At 34.9% G+C, this 20,977-nt stretch overlaps 2 protein-coding genes across 2 annotated transcripts; both read right to left on the bottom strand.

The window, feature by feature from the left end:
• Positions 1-2,348: 2,348 nt before the first annotated feature.
• On the bottom strand, positions 2,349-14,680 carry LOC149163109 (uncharacterized). Its single transcript, XM_089437539.1, has 2 exons — positions 14,471-14,680; positions 2,349-4,881 (listed from the first exon to the last, which is right to left on the bottom strand). The coding sequence occupies exon 2, from the start codon at positions 4,052-4,054 to the stop codon at positions 2,516-2,518; it is 1,539 nt and encodes a 512-aa protein (XP_089293665.1). The 5' UTR covers positions 4,055-4,881; positions 14,471-14,680; the 3' UTR covers positions 2,349-2,515.
• On the bottom strand, positions 10,473-11,728 carry LOC149163110 (uncharacterized). The gene is made up of 4 exons (XM_089435346.1): positions 11,520-11,728; positions 11,277-11,427; positions 10,776-10,907; positions 10,473-10,676 (listed from the first exon to the last, which is right to left on the bottom strand). Exons 1-4 carry the CDS (start codon positions 11,726-11,728, stop codon positions 10,473-10,475), a joined length of 696 nt encoding a protein of 231 aa, XP_089291472.1.
• Positions 14,681-20,977: the final 6,297 nt, after the last annotated feature.

Raw genomic sequence — 20,977 nt, 5'->3', positions numbered from 1 at the left:
AGAAATCGAGGAAGAGAGATAGCACAGAAATCGAGGAAGAGGGACAGCAACAAGGGCATGAATTTTGAGGTAGATTTGGGCACGAATTTTGAGACAATCGTACTATTGAAATCTGTACGATATGTACAGTCCATACAGCAAGTTCTGGGCACATTTTACGAGGCAGGCCGTACAGCATTTAATGTTGTAAAAATTTATGTTTTGGTTGTTTATTGATTGGCACGATTTTCGAGGTGGAGTTCAAGCACGAAAATCGAGATAAGTTGTAATTTGTGGTTGCTGGAATTTTTACTGTGTATTTCAGTTTCTCTGTAAAAGCATTTTCAGAAATAAAGAAGAGCTCTCAAACTGGTTTTCCCCAAAATTTGTAGGGGGTTTTTCGAGGGTCAAATTGACCAAAAATCACTATGTTACTTTCTGTGTGTGGCTGTCATAATTTTGCTATGTTATATTTCTGCAATTTCAACAGTTGTGAAATCTCTAAATTTGTGTTTTCAGAAAATATTGTCATTTCCAGATTTTAGAATTTTTTATCATGCTTGGATATAAAAACTAAATTCATGGAGTGAAAAGGAAAACTGATAACCAGAGTGGGGGGTTGAAATTCTTCAACTTTTTTTTTTTAATTTCATATTTGTTAGTTAGCTGATTTTCTACTTATTTAAATGAAATAGTTGAAATGCAAGAAATATAGAATAGAAAGAAATACACACAACATCTACAATAGACACAAAAATTGCCCTAGGAAGCCCTTACAGGGGAAAACCTAGCTAGAAGGTGAAGTGCTCTTTCCTCTTTTATTTGGTATGGAAAATGTGCAAGCACAAATAAACAAGTACTTTCCATGGCATTATCTAAGACTTCTGGCATATATGGTTGCTACAGAATCTTAACTCCCTCTATTTTGCTCTTTAACTTCCCACATTTAGTTGCTCTACACAACTACGAAACAAAATACAATAGCATAGAATGGAAACCCTACTCCTCCTAGTAGCCTGGATAGCCCGATAGCCAACTAGGGGTAAGGTTTGACTCCCTCAACCCCCCAACTAGAGTTACGGGTTTGAACCTTCTAAGTTTTCTTCAAAGTCCACATGTGGTTAGCCCCATATGTATGAGTAACGGGGGATGATGTGGCATCCACTCGTACCCTGGTGGTCAACATGGTAGGTTAATTTGCAAAGACATAACTCTTGCATACAAACTTTGTTTGATGTGAATCTTGCACCATTTTAAACTTTGAGAGTGTAGAATAGGGCCAAGAGGTTTCATGCAACCAAGAGTTTTTGGACGCCAAAAAACTTCGTTTGATTCCTCAAAATGGGTCTAAAAAGTTTCATACCCCAATTGTCTAAACTAGGACCTGTCGGTAAAAATGACCCTGCAAGTTAATTCCTCCAATTTTTCCACTATAAAAGCATCAAGATAGATGACAAATAATATGATGATTCAATTCGAATCAAAAGACATGTGGATCACAAGAGCATTGGCCTTGAGAAATTCTACATCCTTCATAATTCCCAATCAGATGTAAGAAAGTCTATGCATGAGATCAAGGCACAAAAAATTGTGGAGAAAGAACAGCAATCTCACGCATACTCTAATAGAATCTAAAGTATTTTTTTGCTGAGTGCAAATGCACATCTACAGGAGTTAAGGTAGAAGCTGTAGGTACATCATATAGATTAATGTTCTATGCGTGTCTCCACTAAATATTATATCTATCAGCTATATCGCTCCAACCACAATCACCTGAAATGGTGGATCATAACAGCATTCAACATCCTAAATCCAATTTGGGAAGTGTGTCCTCCAATTTCCATCACAGATTTTCAAAGTTCAAACAAGTGAAGGGGCATATACTAACTTTTCCCACATTAGATACATAAGCATGGCTGTGCATCAACTATGCTAGGCAGGTAGCTTATGCCTTAGACCTTTTTACATATGCCAAGCTACACAATTTTTGTAACGACTCTTCCTGAAGAAGAGGCTGGGCAAACGCACGATTGGAATAAAAGTTAACTCATATATGAGGAAGCATTCTCGATATATAGAGCAGTAAATTTGTCCTAAATATTTGATGAAATGGAAATAGATGTCAATGCAAGATGCATTGCATTCTTTTTAAGTTTCCAACTATAGCCACATGAAACATTCACTGGTCACTGATCTGTCTGCTTTGTCACTTTACATTGGCATTTCACTGTAACTACCTTAGAACTCAGATGTGGCGATGATAATTATCTCTAATACAAAACTGATTCTCAAGGTAAAGCAAACTTTAGTAGAAACAAAAGAAGCACACCGACTGACAAAAGAACAGCAAATGTAGAGACAAGAACCGCTTCGTCAATTTGTCAAAGCTTTACCCTGATTTGTTAAAACAACAGCTAGAAATGTGCAATGCAATCTAGAAGTATTTTTATACTTCCATACTAATAACTTGAATGTCTCAAAGAAATTTCAATATCATAGAAAATCAGGAGGATTGACAAAAGGGACCCTAACATGTTTAGACATGCTTACATCCTTCCAACCCCTGAAGTTCAGTATCTGAATTTGATATAGCAGAGGAACTCTCAAGAATTGTCAGGAGTTGTTGTGCATTGGCATCCTCATCCCATGAGAGACTCCGCATGCCTGCTGCCTTACCAATCTGGGCTAGCTTCTTTTCGTCTAATACCAATTCTTTTATTTTATTGGACAGGATGTCTATGGGAGCATTCAAATCAACACCAAAAACTTGACCTTTTTCTGGGTCCAAAAATTCTGCGGCTCCAACTGCACCGCCTGGTCCAACATGTACGATAGAAGGGGCTTGAAATGCAGCTGCCTCAACTATAGTCATTCCATATGCATCATAGATACAGGGATGCACATTTAATAGTGTCTGAGAATAAATATCTGCAAGCTGACTTGAACCCATAAAACCGTCGTAAACTACTGCGTTTGGAAATGCGATCTTTACCCTTTGTTTAATAGACTTTGCATAATCTCCATTTCCATGAGCTCCTCCACATAGAAAAGGTAAAATGCCTTGTTCTGTCATAAAATCACTAAGAGACTCAATAATTGAAGCAAAAAGGTCTGCATTTTTCTCTTGAGAAAGGCGGACGCAGCAGGAAATATACTTCCTCCCCTCCTTCCATTTCTCTGAGCTTTTCAACACTGACATAGCCAAAGACTGGATGTCTTCTCGAAGTGGAGGAAACAGGGGCCTAGGCAAAACACCAGGAGCGATGCCAAATCCAAGTTCTGTTAAGAGTATGTGGGCATCTCTAGAGCTTAAAGCAGCAACAACAGAGGCCATTGACACAGCCTTTGATTCCATGTTCTTATAAAATTCCTTCTCCATTATCCCCTGATCACCCTTATACTCTGATATATAATATATGCGAAATTTGAGAAAAGCCATTGGCCAATGCTGGTTTCCTGCAGCCTCCTTTAGGCATGAGAATGCAGGAAGCGCTGACCAATCTACAACCAAGATCCATGATGGGTTGAATTCCACGACCATTTTCACAACACTTTCGGTCATGCCATCAGCAAAGCTACGCCAAGGGGATTTCCAATCCAATCTTCCCCATTGCGCTCCATCCACTGCCACATCTATTTCATACATCCTTGATCCAATTTCTTGCATGGCTTCCTGCACGTCTTCTGCACCACTGTTTGGACCAATGGTTCTGTTTGTCGGTTTGGCACTGATTACCAATACATGGTTGCCTCTTTTCGCAAGGGATCGTGCAATCGATTGGGCATAGACTCCATTGCCACTAAATGTGGATTTCTTGTACTCAAGGGTCATGATAACAAATCTCATTGGAAACTCCTGTTTAAGGTTGCGCATTGGAACAGTGCCGGCGGTATAGAATTGGCTAGAGGATATTGCTCTGAATAATATAAGTGCGAGAACTATGATTCCCCCAAGCAATCTACAAAAGAACCACCGACCTGCCAATCTGGCCCGTTGCACATCAGGCAGGAGGGATCTCAACGAGGCAGGCACCACACCCACCGGGTGCAATGTGCGAGGGCGCCTGCCTAGCATGCCCAAATGGAAAAATCTAAAATTTGCAAGCGAACCTCTTGAGCCACGGTGAACACGTGGGTGCCTAATAAACACAGAGCTAAGTTTCAGCCCCGAGTTTCATCAGCATAAAACCAGAATCCAAATCTCAATAAATATGTTCTCCAATCAACCCTTCTTAGTAGCCCATCTCTTCTAAATCATTTATGATGGTATATATCAATCTTTTTTATGCGGCAGAGGGTGAAACAATGATTATTCACACAAACCCTTTATCCGTAATTCCTTCAGCCCATGTATGAAACTTCTGAGAAAGAATGAAAAACGCATCTTCAGATCACCATTTTTTCTCAAAAGCCGACCCTTTTTCTCGTTGGCTGAAAAGTATTTTCCTTATCCAAATCAAGGCCTGTTAATAACCCATATGCAAGCAGAGGCCGGGAGCAAAAAATAGATTCACGCTCTCTTCATTAATGTTTCACAGTTTAAAATTTCATCAAACGATCCCAATCCCAAGAAAATGAGTTTATTAATCCACAATTACTCCAACCACCAACTACCCATGTTTGAATTTAATGTGCAAACATCAAATTCTATAAGATTTAAGATCAATCAGCAGAGTGAGGAGATGTTCAAACAAACTGAATAGATTAGTAGACCATTCCCAGCGGACCGGATTGCCACCCACTTACGTCTTTGCTTTTGTATTCTCGATGAAAAACAGTACCCAAACAACCAAATTGAAGAAGAATGAAGTTACACGCATGTAATACCTAGTAATGGCAGATCTTCCCGGAAGTATGCTATTACATGAACTCAAAAAGACATCTCGTACGTGCTTTCTTCAGCTTCATTAAGGGCAAGCCATAACTCCCATGCTATAGGGATTGGATTTGCCTTATAGTACGCCCTCTTATGTATGACCATAGCTATTTCATGCCATGGTTACTGCATCTACACATCACTTGTTTTGTCCGATGGGTTGGTACGGTATATTGGTGTATTTTTATTTCCCGTGTACAGTGGGAACCTGTTACGATCCAAGTGTTTAATCAATGGCACCTTAATCAATGCAGAGCCTGGCGAGTCAGATTTGTTATTTTCTCTGACCTGTACGGTGAGACCCAGAACCACGTTTTTAATCGACTAACTCGGACATCATTCAGAATGGTGAATTGTAGAGGGATGTTCGGACACAAGTTATATTCTTCTGATATAATTTCTTATAATCAAGTTTAAATTGTTACTCATGTATTAATGCATAAATGCAATGTAGGTTTGTTTATTATTTACTCTGTCGTTGAAAATATATAATAAGTTATTGGTTTAACATTTTTTTATTTAATTTTTATTGAAAATAAATAATATAATAAGATATGTTTCTAGGATTAATTTTTTTGTTAATATTATTAATATATTAAAACAATAACGAATGTTTATATTATAATATTTATTCTAACATAAAGCGTAGAGGATAATAAAATATGATTTGTGAATTTGTAATTTGAAATAAACATCAATTTCGAAATAATTTTTATATAGTATATATATATATATATAATTGGTTAAAAATGTTAATAAAATAAAATAGATTAAAATAGTGATAGAATTATTTTCAATTAAATTTAACATAATAACAATATATTAAATTTTATTTTTTTTATATGGAAACTAAGTATATATATATATATATATATATATATAGATATAGATATATATATATATATATATTTTTATGAGTGGTTCATGGACACCTTGGTCAAGGTTAACGGGTGGCCTTACGTATGACCATAGCCATTCCATACGGAAAGGCTTTTCGATACGACCATTATATTACATTGAATGCAATAGCATTAAATATTACATTCCACGTGTCAATTCAATCGGAATTTGGTTTTTGTTTGTATCATATTTGTTAAACTTTTATGTTTTTAAATGTTTTTAAAAATAATATGTTATAAAATATAATTTATATTTAATAAAAAATAATTATTTTTACAATTACTTGAAATATTTTAAAATACATATTTATGAATTAAAGATTATAAGTTAATTAAAATGTTATAATAATTTAAATTTTATTTTTTTTATAAATAATAATTATTGAAATATGGATATGATATAATTTTATAAAAAAATTGACAAAATTCAACATAGACATCAAACTTATTATTTAAATCTAATTTATTATTATCATTTTTTTTATAAAGAAGAAATACATTGAATATAAAGAATAGATTTTAATCATGTAAATAATGGTATCTATATTAATATCAAATAATAATGTTTATGTTAATGTGATTACAATAATGATAATTCATGTTCATTGAGATCAAAATTAGTTTATCTCATTTTTAAAAACCAAGATTATTTAAATTTTTTAAAAATTTTCTTTTTAAAAGGGAAAGTTTATTTAAATTCATTGAAATCTTGTTTTTATGCTTTAAAAGTTGTAAGAGAAGTATTCCAAGATTATCATAGTTTTTAGATTTGGGAGGTTAGAAAGGTAAATGAGTTTTAATTTGAGAAATTGATTTTCATCTTCAACCATCACAAAGGTGACAAATTTTTACATCCCACGGTTTTAGGAATTTTCCCAATGACCATTGTAGTTATGTAGTTCATGGGAGTTGGTTCTTGTTTTAGTAATGTTGATTTATTTTTTATACTAGTTAGAACTAAAAGATATTTTTGATCTTTTAGAATCCGAGTTACTCCCTCGTAATATCTTGGCTTCCTTTTAATGTCTAACTCTTCATTGCACCACAAATCCTCTTTAAATTTAGATACAATTATATTTTTAATATTGTCCGAATGGGTAGGATGACATCCTGCTATATTCCCTAATGATTTAACCAACACATCATCTTGATGCCATCTTTGCTTAAGGTGTTGATAGTAATGGATAGAGTTCAATTTTTTTTTGGGGATTCTCTTATCATCCATGTTGTTTATCTTGTTCGTGTACATTAGGTCCTTAACCATAGTTGATCTATAAACTATCATGGATATTCCACTAGATAGTCCATCAAAACATATATGTTACTTAAATATAAATCTATACTATGAAGGGTTAATTCCTTTAGATTCGAGATCCCTTATTACCAATTTTGTTGTTTATGTATGCAATAAATTAAATGTGAAAAATAAAGAAAAGTATTCACAATCACTCACAAACCACAATGAATGCCAATTATTTTCTGGAAAACCCTTTCAAAAGAAAATTCATTCGAAAGGTGAATCTACTATGTCCTCTTTTATCTCGAATTGAAATAATGCAAGTGCAAAGGAGAAGACATTATCTGTGTAGTTAAGTGAGACATGTGGTCCATGGGCTATTACAAAATGTAAACCCTCTCAATTGTGCTCTCTTTGTCTCTATCCACTCTGAGCTACCTAAACTTGACATGTGGCACATATTCTATAAGGTATTGTAAAGTTCAATATGATACTTAATTTAATCTACCTAATGGAATTTACGTAAGACATTATGTTGCATTGAGTTGTGTACATTATGTTATAGGGCTCCAAAGATAAATAAAGGAATTGTTTATATATATATATATATATATATATAAAATAAAACTTAAATAATACTACACCACTTATCAATAAAGTTTTCATCTTTAAATGTTAGTAGTTAAGTGGTAAAGGCTCAAACCATTATCTATTTTTGTAGATTTTCTTATATGGCATGTATAGTGTACTTTTCTTTTTCATAAATTCAACTTTAGTATTCTTTTTCATAAATAAAAAATTAAAATAAATCTAAATCCATATATATGCTCTCTTCATGTACATGATACATCTATTATTATAACTAAGCAAAGTTCCTTGGTAATGATATGTTTTTTCATGCGTGCAACATTGAGTAAGATATAAATATAAAAGTAACTTAACTTGCAAACTTGATAACTTGTAAATGAAACAAATAAATCCATTCTAACTACATTCCTCAAAACTAATGTAACATTGATAGAATATAACATCAAATCCACATCATGAATTTAAAAGTCAATGAAGACATTGTCATACACACAAGTTCAAATTCATGTATTTGTATTCCAAATTTGTCTAGTTATACATTTTTCTTTTCTACAAAATGGAACTTCATTCCCAACATAGATAATGGAAGTTCATGCCCATGAATGACATTATGGAAATGCCGCCTCACGACTGATCTAGAAATTGGGTGTATAAGTCACCATCGCCACTCTTGGCACTCCCAAGTGCATTTCCAAAGTGATATTGATGCAAAAATTCAATAACCAATTAGTTGTAAAATCCAAAATGCATATAATCAATTTCGTTAATTAATGATAAGTTTTTGATCAACTACTCATTCTCACCATGAAGATCTAAGGCAATGGAGAAGACTGCCCTTCCTGGGTAGATGGTGGAGCACTTGGTGATGGATATAGGCATGGTTCAGGGGTGATGGCTAAAGGCATGGTGGGAGAAAAATTGGAAAAATGTAGTGGGTTGGGGCGATGATACATCCCCATTGGTTGTACGATAGTGGGAATAACCCTAGGGCGAGCAATCACCCTAGGGGGGGAAATTGGAATGTTAAGGGTGGATGATTGGAACAATGAGAAGGGCGGATGGTTAAAGGGGAGGGGTGGGAATTGGGAAGGGTTTGGGGAGTCGGTTATAGACATGGGAGAATTTATGAAGGAAAAAGGTGGTGGGTGTGGCCGACAATACATCCCCATTGGTTGTACAATAGGGGGAAGCACCCTCGGGGAGGGAATTGGGATAGTACTGATTGGAGAAGTGCTCCCAATGTTATAGTTTCTTTCATCGACATGCTCATCAAATAATTGGAGTCGACAAGTTGGCCCGTCAACTGTAACAACAAAAAAAGTTCATATAGTTATGCCTATGCATTGCAAATGATAGTATATCATATTTCACATGAAAAAATGCATAACATTAGGTTTACCATTTTTGTGTATAATAGAATGTTGCACTAACTCAGGCATGTGGTCCACAGTTCTTTGTGGTTGAGAAGACAACTCCAACTGTTCATTCATGCTCTCTTTTTTTGCACGAACTCGTCCAACGCTTTCAAATTGTAGTTTATCTTTCCCTGCATTTGACTTGTGACCACAACACCTTTTATTATTGATTGGGCTCAAGAAACTATGTTTTCTCTTGGTAGTGATCTTGGATGGAGTTATAGTATTGAAAAACATTTTGTTGTATTCTTGACATACTTTGTCTACCAAGTTGTTTAATGCATATGCCTGTTCCAAATTTGTAGGTATTATGGATCTCAATTTCTCACGAGTTGATGAGTTAACACGTTTCATCTCATCATCTTCAAATAATGCACTATCTGGTCGTACATTGGTCGTTTCAACATTATATGAGAAATTATCTAAATCATCATTGCTTGTTTCATTATGATAATTTAGAATGGGAGGAGAATCAAAGCATGGTAGAAGCTCTGTTTGGATTTCTGGGCCCAATATAGGTGACTCATTCAAATCAAATCAAATTCTAGGAATTTCTGTAGTAGGATTAGTGACATTAGGGAATACATTTTCACCCAAGCTAATGTTACTTGCCAACATCTCAACTTTCAATACATGTTTACAGATGTTTCCATTTAAGGCCCACTTGCAATTACAAAAGTGTAGATTGGAATCTTTATATATGACATTGTACCAAATATCACGAGTATTGTTATTTTGGCTACGAACCCAATAATCGTTGTTACTCTTTTCATTAGGCACACAATATTCATTTGGGATTTGGTTAGCTCTACACCTGGATGAATTCAACTGTTCCTCAATTTTTCTGGGTCGTATAAAACCAGCTTCTTTTAAACGTTGCATATGATTGTAATATAATACAACCTTTGTCAACAACACATAAATCAACCAATCAACCCGCCTATGGCATGCATTGTTTTTCTCACTTAGGTACCTCTGCTTGATATACTGATGGTAAGACTCAATTGCATTATTTGTATTTTGATTGGAATGTGGAAAATTTTTGTACGCTTTTGCCCACATATCTGTAGAAAGAAATTTATTGGTTATGAATTAATAACTATACATATGACATGCAAAAAAGAGTCATTAAAGCCACTTATAAGAAACTTACATATTTTGTTGTTGGCTAACCAAGTTGTTTTAAAATATTCCAAAAACTTTGTATGGTAACTGAATCCTTCAAATAAGTTTTCAACTGCCTTTGTTACAGATTCATCATCTGCACATGTGTGCATGATTTCTCCTAAAGCACGGAAAATTCGGATTTGGTTTTCCCTTCCTTGGACTTTGTTTCCAACATTCTTCAACCATGCACGACGAACATGCCACACACATAATAATATTGTACAGTTGATTGAAGACCTGGAATAACATAATTTTTAGAGAGAATATACATTAAGAATATTTTTATGTCTCTTATAAAAAGAATAAACACATCACCTTAATGCTTCAATTTCAGCAGTAGCATCATCTGTAATGAAGGCTTTAACATGCCAATCTGGTTGCTCTTTCTTCCCAATGGCAAAGAGAGTTGACATCCATTTACAAATATCAACTATAGTATTGTGTGATGATATCACCCAAGCTACTGGAACCCCATTGTGATGTTTGTCGAAGACCATTAAAGTGTCAAGTTGATACTACATTACAAACAAAGTACATAATTATATTTATATAAGATACAAGCATTAAAATGGTGTTGAATAAATGAATTAGATTTAGGGTAATTTTGTACTCACCACGTACTTATTTGTACTAAATGTTGAATCCATTGACATTATATTGTTGTGAGAATATTTTAGCATCATTGAACGCATCCACTTTGTCTGTATGCCTATGATAAAAGGGATGTTTTCAGCAAGATCTTGTTTCTGGTAGAAGAAAAAGCTCTCAGTGTGTTACTTATACCAACATTCTACACTGATTGGATCACTTTGATCTTTAACATACTCTAGCCTTATGGTATCATTGTAAATGTTTAATATATCTTGTCTTGTCATGTATGTATCTCGAGATGTCCTTGTGTATAACTCACCGAATCCATCCTTCACATCAGAGATGAACTTATCACATATCATTGTAACATTAAAATCTCTTTGGATTAAATGTTGGAAAATAGATCGCATATCCCTTGTTAAATGTGGTGCATAACTGAATCTCATAGGCCTACCGATTGCATCTTTTCCATGACAAACAACATTGGATTTATCAATATGCCTACATGCAGTATATATTATTACAGCATCATCTGGTCTAAGTTGAAGTCGCCGCACAATGAAGTGACATTGGCAACCAACTTTCATACTTTCATGTTGATTGTGTTTTTTGTTTTGATCTGAGGATGCACTCATAATTCTGTTGTTGCACTTCGGACCATATGCACACCAATAACTATATATAAAACATTTACAACAAATTAGATATAAAATTTATGCATATTGAAAAGAATTATACATATATTGAAAAAAGATATAAAGACTCACATCATGTACTCCAGATATGTTGAAAAATATGTTTGTCCGATATCCTCTGCTTTTTTACTTCGTTGAGAAGCAAGAAGAAATTGAGTGGGTGCCCGTTCACTCGATTCCTCTCCTCTTATAAAATCATCAAGTCGACAATATGGAATAATTGCAACTTGGTCCCCATTAATCTCTGTCCATGTTAAATCTTCTGCTGAAAATTCAATCATATCCTTTGGGTCTTCAACTTCCAACTCATTAATCCTCTCCCACTTCTTCATTCTTCAAATACCTATAAAAGTTGCATCGAAAATAATTTGGTTTGAGTAGATATTATGGTCTTGATTAATGCGTATCACTAAGAATAGCAATCACATTTTTAGGTAACTATTTTATACTTTTCAGGTAAACCACTTTGGTAAAGGTAATATTTGGGTCATTAATCAACTTATAGATTTCATACAAATTTAGACTAACCATGTATGACATATGATGTCTTTGTGGAGGTGGTGTCACCATGTTGGTCTCATGGTACAACTTGTGATGAGTGGTTGAGGTGGAAGGGGTCGAAGGGAAATACAATTATAGATTAGTTAAGTTTTGTTTTTTTTTAAATCTTAATAAAATGAGATATACTAAAGTAGTGTCTATTGTTATTGATTATGAATTGATATCTATTATTTACTAGTCATCTAATTTATATGGTTGCAGTAGTTTCATTGAACTTTTCTAATCAAACATATTGTTTTTCAAAAACACAAGCTTTGGAAGTAATTTTTTTTACTTTGATATATATTGAGAAAGGCATGTCTCCTTGAAAATTGATATCTACCAATATTTATTAGCCATCTCATTTTTATGACTGCACTAGTTTTATTATTTTGAATTTTTCTAACCGAACATAAACTTTGCGGCTAGTTGTAAGAATTAGAATCCTACTTTTGTCAGTACATTTGATGAACTCGGTAGGTTATTTATTTATTCAATATGTGTGTGCTTTTATTAAAATGTGTTAGTTGTATTTCTTTCTCCACTTATAAATAAATGTTAAGAACATTGATTTGGCTCCTAAGACATAAAACTTAATCAACCATAACCGGTTCTATATCATTTGGTAACAAATTTCAAAATCTCAATGACAAATACGTGAATTATTTCCATTTTAGTATAACAAAATTTCCATTTAGATATTAACAAGAGTATTTTGGGAACATATTTCAATTTGTACAAAATAAATTATTTTATGGCCCCTGTGGGGAAATTTAGTTTGTTCAAGTTATGATTGCTTTTAGGTGTCTTCCTTCACTTATGGTGTGAAAAAGTAAGCTCAAATAAACTATGAACAAAAGCTCTTGAAACTTGATGCCCTTTGTTCAAAGTCCCACTGCTAATGAAGTAAAAATGCTTTGGTTAGTAAAAAAATATGTGTGGATTATGGACCACTTACTCCTTTACTAATTAAGTTATGTGACTTGTGAAAAATAAAAAAACAAATTAAAAACGATGTCACACTTCCTTTCTCTTAAGAGGCTAGCTATAAACTTTCATTCACAAATATGTAGTGTTCAATTAAATAAACAAAATTATATCTAATCTCACAGCTATTTTCGAAACCAAAATATGAGTAGATATGCATTTTTGAAACCAAAATCATAACAAATTCATATGTAAAATTATGCCAAATTAAATTAAATTAAATTGAAAAGTCATGCAACCCAATATAGTTTTGGTAACCAATTTATTTTAACATTGCAAACTAATAAATAGTAACTAATAAAAATAAACCAAATTATATAAACAAATATTATTTTGACTCAAAAGTAAATGTAATTAATTTTTTATAGAAAATAATTTATATTCCATAAAATTTAATTATATGTTAAGAAACTCGAACTAATCCATGTTATTGGGCCATTATTCCTTTCAATTAATGATTTTGACTATTTTAAAGAATGTTGAGGTAAAAAAAAAAATAGTCTTACATGATTTGAACAAATCAGAAATGGGAGGTCAGATCGTGACTGACCTCTCAGTCACTCTACTGTCTTCCAAATTTCCTTTTTAAACCATACACAGTAAATTATTAAATCCTTACAAAACACATATCAACTTTTAACAACATATTTATTTAATCACGAATCAACCTTCCTTTAAAATCAATTAAAAACTAAAAAACTTCAAAAATAGGTGCACATAGTTAGTGTTTTATCGAGATTCCTCAAACATTATCTGACATATGTGGAGGCAAAAAGGGACAGTGATACCACTTTTCTGAAGAATAATATTATAAGGTCATGCCTATTGGCATCGAAAATGCCCATTATCATTTCATAAACTAGTGTTAGTAAAGTTCTGCCATTTCTCTCCTGTTTAGGGTTGCGCTTGTAGAATAATGGGTTGGCGCATCGCACTCAAAATCAATGGTATGGTAGGGTTTCCGCTTCATCGCTCATACAGTATCAAAGTACAAACAACTAATCACATTATTCTGAACTCTGCGGGGAATAGTAAATCCGCCCTTATATTCCGCTAATCCATGCTATTGGGCCATGCGAAATCGTAATGTTAGCAAAATAAACTTACCTGTCAGGTCTGAGAACGCAACTTTAGGTCTGAGTACGCAGCTTTAGCTCTGAGAAAGACTGGTTTCAAAACGCAGAAAAGGATACTATTGTTCGCCCTTCCGCTGTTATTTAAAAGGCAGAATTCATTCATCAGACGACGGGAAAATTATAATTTGGTAGATACGAGCTGATCGGATCGTAAATGCCAGCCGCAAATCTATTGGGGTAAACCGGAAATCTCGGTCATATCTATACATCAGATTCATTCGCACTGGTGCATTCACTGCCGGAGGATGCCATGGGGGCGGGATATGGTGCTGCATACGATGACAAGCCATGAATCCCATGCTACAGACATAAGATGGGGGTAAGCATTAATGGCCCAATAGCATGGGATCTATTGGTTGCCTTCATTAAGAGGCAGGCAACTCGCCTGGCTTGGTTAAGGTACCGTTCGTTTGTTTTCTGAACCATGATGTTTGTACAGAAAAATAAGTGCGAGGTAGGTTTTCAAGTAGGTTTACATTTTGCATAGTTCATACATTTTTAATCGCTTTTTAATACCTTTTTTTTTAATGGCTGCTTCTGGAAAGGCCCTTAAGCAAGCCAAGCACGGAAGAGGCCAAATTATAGGGTAAAATTGAATACCCGGAAATGGGCGTGGGGGATCCCCAATAAACCAACCAATAGATCTGAGGGGAGGAGAACCTCTTTCATTCTTGATAGACCCATACTTCAGGTATCTCATTGATAGACCCCTACTCTTCGCTGCTTGGTGAACTAAGAGAAGAAATCCCTCACCATCGGAATGGTGAGCCCCTACCGGGCCTCTCCTTAACAGTCGAGTCCCTGCCGGTCCTCGCTCATCGGAATGCCTTGAATACATTTTATTTTTTTTAATTCAATATCTTGAATACATTTTTTTTTTAATTCAATAACTTGAAAAAATTTGGACCATTTTATTTTTAAAACTAAATAATTTTGAAAATGGTATGGGATTTTAAATAAAATTGAAAAAAAGAACATTTTGTTTATTAATTAAGGAAAAATTATTTCATCTTAACTTTTTAAATATATATAGACATCTAATTATATATATTTTTAAATTTAAATTTTTAAATTTAAATTTGGGAAAAAATACCCTTTTGAATATATATCGACATCTAATTATATATATATTTTTAATTATGGAATTCCTTCTCTTTAGGATTGGAATATCAAACTTTATGAGATTTGGCGAGGTGATTTATAGCGTTTATGTTTTCAATATGCTTTCTAATTTTATTAAATTTTGTAATGTGATATGTGATTTTATGTGGTTTTTTCATTAACTATATGTATTTTTAGATTTTGCAAAATTTGATTTTTAATTATTCGTTCTTTAATAAAATGCTTTTTATTATTTTTGTTGTTTTTCAAGGTTAGGGACATTGTGGTTAGGCAAATTCAAGGTTCTTTGTTGTGGTTATTGTTTGTTTTATGTTTTTTTTGTGTGTTGGAGATAGATGTCTAAGTGTGTTAATGGTTGTCTATTATACATATAAGTTTCGATTATATATATATATATATATAAATGTAAAATGTAAAATGTAATGTAAAAATTAAAATGTGAAATGTATAATATAAAATGTAATGCAAGATGTAAAATGTAAAATCTATATAAATTAAAATTATGATTTCGTAACCATATTTAATACTTAAAATATAATAAGATTTTTAACCATACATATTCACCCCAACTTTACCATGGATATTATTAATTTGTAAATAGGCTTTGTTACAATACCATGGTTTGTCAATACCAAATACCCAAAAATCATAACTCATTTCATAATCAAAATAATTTAATTTTATAACATTTTTTAACTAAATCTAAAAGAAAAAAGGTTATAATTACTTTTGAGATATCTTTAAACCCTTTATCCTCGCCATTACTAAAAACTTTCATAGATATTGGAGAGAGAAAGAAGAAAGGGAGGGAGGGAGAGATCGAGTTGAAGGGGGAGAGAGAGAGAGGGAAGAACAGAGAGAGAGAGAGAGGAAGAGGGAGGGAGCTGGGACAGAAAAGGGGAGAGAGGAAGGAAGAGAGAGAAGACTTGAGACAAAGAAGGAGAGATAGTGAGGGAGAGAGGAGAGCGAGAAATAGTGAGGGAGAGAAGAGAGTGAGAGGAAAGAGAGATAGGTTACTTCTAGATATAAAGCATATAATTTATTTGAGCCTTAAGCAATCCAAGCCTCAAGTGAATTGACATGATTACCACTAGCAAGAGTTGTACAGAGACTACAGGGATGCATCATAATGTTCACACACACATGTATATAGGATATACATGTGGAAAATTAGGTTTATGATGTTAGGTAATCATGCCACCACAAATGCACAATAGTGTATATGATGAATGGTTTATTGGCAAATTATATGTGACTTGAAAGTTGGAATAAATAACATTTAACTTGGTTATCATGTTTTAATGTGTTTATGTATTTATGGTAAAACTAAAACTAACAATCTTATTTATTGATATGAACCAACCTAGATCCATCTTAACTATGGATCTACCAAGCGTCAAGAGGGATCTAATACCTTGAGGTGCAAACCTCTTTTAGAGTGCAAAAAGATTTGATCCCTCTAGGCGCTTGGTAGATCCAAAGTCAAGATGGATATAGGTTGGCATAGATAGAGGCCAATTGTGTTAAGTATTGTCTATTACATACACAAGTTTAGGTGTTGTATTATGTTAGCGCTTGAAATTTCACCTCAGGCTAAGAAAGGTAAACCTCAAGGCAACATCAAACCACTTAGCCTCGTAGCTAGCCCTATGGGGCAGGAGAGGGCTCTCTCCGATCTATCTCGGTAAAGATCTTCAACTGGTGAGATGACCAATATGGTAACACTGATTTTAGGCTAGTAAACTGATCAAATGGGTTGATTTGGGGTTTTTAGGGTTTTTGGTGGCAAATTGAGGAGATGGCAATTTTGGGTGCGGGGATTGGACACAGTTTCTGCAGGGGGTTCTTTGGGGCGAGATAGGAGACAGTATTGATGCCTTAGATTGAGGTGAATGGATGAGAAAGACAAGTGAGGAGCTAAGGAGAGCAAACAATAACTTTGAATTCTCCTTAAACAGTAGAAAACATTGAAATTAAACAAACTTAAAAGCAGAGCATGACAGTCATGAATTCTACTTTAACACTTCATTTGTTTAATGTGCAGAAGGAAAAGAAAGGAAATGATTCACATAACACACTTACAAGTACATAGAGAAACACACCATCAATACATGTAACCACAAGAATCCCAAAAAGGACTGCAAAACCCTGGTCTTCCTTAGCCAAAAATTGCAGAGATACAGTGAATAATACAATGATAGCTTCTCCCTCAAGAGTCCAACCATGAAAATGAGCAAGAGAGTACATAATATAGATCATCTAACATCTTTCCCTGCCTCTAGGGGTCGAGCTCACTATCCTAGGAGCTATTTCAACCACTTCTAAACTAAGCACTGAAAACTAGGCAATCAAAACAACTTGCCTCTATAAGCTAGGAAACCAATTCATTCATTAAATACAAGCTATTTCATGAATGAATCTTCTAGAATAGGTAAATAAGTGTCACATCAACATGAAAATACATAAATTACATCAAAGAGGGTGAAAAACCCCATCAAAAGTCAAAACTAGTAATAGCTGGGCGAATCCATGAGCTGTAAGTGAAAAATTATGAAATTTGCCTGATGGGTCGCGCGCCAAATCCTGACGGGTCGCGCGCCTTTGAGAGCACTTTTGGGGCACTTCCAGGTGTCCAAATGAGGCAAGAGTAGGCTTGTTGGAAAGGTCTATGAGTCTACTTTCCAAACCAACTAGAATTTCTGAATTTGGTTGTCATTTGCCCCTCCAAAATTGCAATCTCCCAAGACTGCTTTCTGTGTGTCAAAAATGTGGCGGAAAGTCATTTTTTGCTTTTTTTTTGACTTTCTGGAGGCCCAAAACTTCATAAAATCTCTTGGAAATGGGTGAGCATGTGTAACTTTTCATGCCAAATCCAGAAATGCTGAGTTTTTTGAAAATAGAGTTGCCAAGTGAAAGGGTCGCGCGGGGGGTGAGACCCGTCAAGCGGAAAAACCTGTTTATGGCACAAAAAATTCACAAATGACAAAATTTTCTCCAAATTTCTTGAAATTTGGGCTGGGAGTCCCCAATCAAGTACCATGCTCAGTCAAAGAGGCTTTGACCAAAATTTGGAGTGGATCGGGCATTTTCCGTCATTTTAGTGCCTTGGCCAACCTCCTTGGATCTGGCGATTGCAATTTTGACATTTCTCTAAAACCATGACACCTGTGAAAAAAGTGAAGGAGGTTTTTCTTCTTTGGCATGTTATGGACAAAAACCTCTCTCCGTTTTCCAAAATTCATCTTTTATTGCTCTGGAACATCATTTGAGTGCGACTTGTCCCGACGTGTGAAACAAGGAATTTTGTCGAAATGGAGCGAAATGAAGGGGATAGGGGGCTTCTAAATTCTTGGGGAAATTTTTGGGAGTGGGGAGGGATGCTAGGAAGCAGGGGAAAGTGGAATCTTAGAGATTGAGTGAGGGGAAGGGGTCCAAAAGGGCAAAACACAGGCCCAACCTAGAAAATTGCCAGGTTGTAGCTAGAAACTAGGGTTTGGGCGAAAATGAGGAATTTGGGGGATCTCAGTGATGGGAAGCATTTGATAAGGTACATGAAGGATAGGGGAAGGTGTATGAACATCTGGATACAAGTTTTGGCAATGATTTTACCGTCCAAGAGAAATTAGCTTTCAAAACCCTAGGAGAGGGAAATGACCTTGCCTAGGTGCAACTGAAGCATGAACAAGGTGTAAAATGACTCATTAGACAATGACATGATAATGACAACCCTATGAATGATGATAGACTCAACTGAATGATGATATGGACCGACATTTTGACAAATTTAGAAGGAGTGAAAGCAAACCCTAGACCTAATGCCTAGTGACCAAATTTTGCTTGAAAACTCTTTGAAATGACAAAATTTGACCTTGACACTCTGAGATCACTTTGTAAGAGCACATTTGATCACTGGAGGAAGGCTGGAAAGACTGACACTAACATTGGCTCCAATGGGGATGGTAGCTCCTTGGAGGTACCAAGAACCTTAGACCTCTGGGAGAGCAGACCAGTGCTTTTCAATCATTGGGCAATGGAGTCATTAACTCAAACTAAAATGCATGACTGAAAACTGATGACTCGGATGACACAAATTGACTCTCATTCAACTAAAAACTGACTCAATACTTAAACACAACCGACAAACTAGAAATGATGCTCAAAGTGGAGCTTATTCATCAAAACCTACTCTAACAGTTTCATTCATCACCTGATCAAGTGAAATGAAACAACCAATGCAACCAAGTAAGTATCTCGTCTGCTGGTTGAATTCTCCACAAGTGCTCACTTATGGACAACAAGAGAGAACTATTGAAAGGAAACTCCCATGACAACTTGGAAACAGATCCGTAGAATGATATGAATTCTCTATCCGCCTCCAAAAACACTGCATAAGGATCTTGAAATTCAAGCACACTGGAACTTTGCTCATCCAATGAATTACTTCTCTTTTCCTCATACCATGAATGCAAATTTTGATCTGAGCCTTGTGACAAGACCTCTACTGAAAATGAGAAAGAAACCGGCTGCCGGATCAAATTCATATCAGCACATGTTTCAAGCTCACATGTAGTCAATGGAGAAAGACTTTGACTGCAAACCTCATCCAAAACATCAGCTATTGGATCATGAAAAACTTGAAAAGACTGCTGCAATCCCATTTCTATTGGTTCCATTGTGATTACATGATTGCCTACATGCTGCTCATTCTTCACTGAAGATGGACTATGCAAATTTCCCTTCAAATACTGAAATGATTCAAAACAGAATGGTAGGGAACCTTCTTGTATCATTTGATCAAATATGTCAGCTTCCATGCCTTCATCTGCAACTTGACAACTAATGGCATTTGGGGGTTGCAAATCTGAATATGAGAAGTCTGGAACAAGGTTTTTATTGCCTTCAAGATGGTCTAGATCAAGACTTGTTGACGTTTGATTTCTGATTGCATGGTAGTTATCTCTGATGAACTGAAACGAATCAAAACAAAAAGGCAAAGATCCGCCACTTACTTCAAACTTTGCTGCACTTTCCTCATCAATGTCATAGCTGATATGCATCATTTGATCATTGTACTCGAGCTGTTGTAAGTGAACCTCTTCCTCCCACAAACTAGCTGCTGATTTGTCTGTAAGATTAGCTTCTTTTTGGAGAACATAATCATCATCATACTGATCAAACTGAGGCAAATCATCAGTATAAAACACATCATCAAGCATACATGTCATATCAACAGTTCTTTCTTCTTCACAATGATCTATAAAACAATCACTATGACAACTGGGATCAGAAACAAAATGTTTTGGATCAGCAACTTGTTCTTCTTCAATCAGCGAGCCATGAGCTTGAACATCATAATCATTCCTTGCGTTGATCTTGTCCATCATCTTTTCCACTGTACTTACCAAAATGTCAAGCTTCACCTCTAGAGATGTCGATTCGGCCGGATCTATGTTTTTCATCTCTTCTTCCTTCAACCTTGCCCTTCGGATCAGCAGATGAGCCTCTACATTTACTGCACGGTTTTGCATCTCGTGAAGTGTTGCAATATCCCTTTCTCTCAGCTGAAACTCCATCTCCGGATCAAAGGCACCCGGATAGTGCAAGAGAGCAGATCTAGGAGTAGGCCTTATATCAACTGGCATCGAATAATAAACTTGGTTAAATCTGGCAGAAAATTGTTGTACTGTCTCCCCTGGCAATCTTTTCAGCTGGTTATACTCTTCTACAATCAAGAGAAGGTTCTTT

Source organism: Pinus tabuliformis, chromosome 5_2, assembly GCF_031772625.1.
Source record: "Pinus tabuliformis cultivar Carrire ecotype Pingquan chromosome 5_2, CPIR1, whole genome shotgun sequence".
Lineage (NCBI taxonomy): Eukaryota > Viridiplantae > Streptophyta > Pinopsida > Pinales > Pinaceae > Pinus > Pinus tabuliformis.
This window is presented reverse-complemented; position numbering and strand designations above follow the sequence as displayed.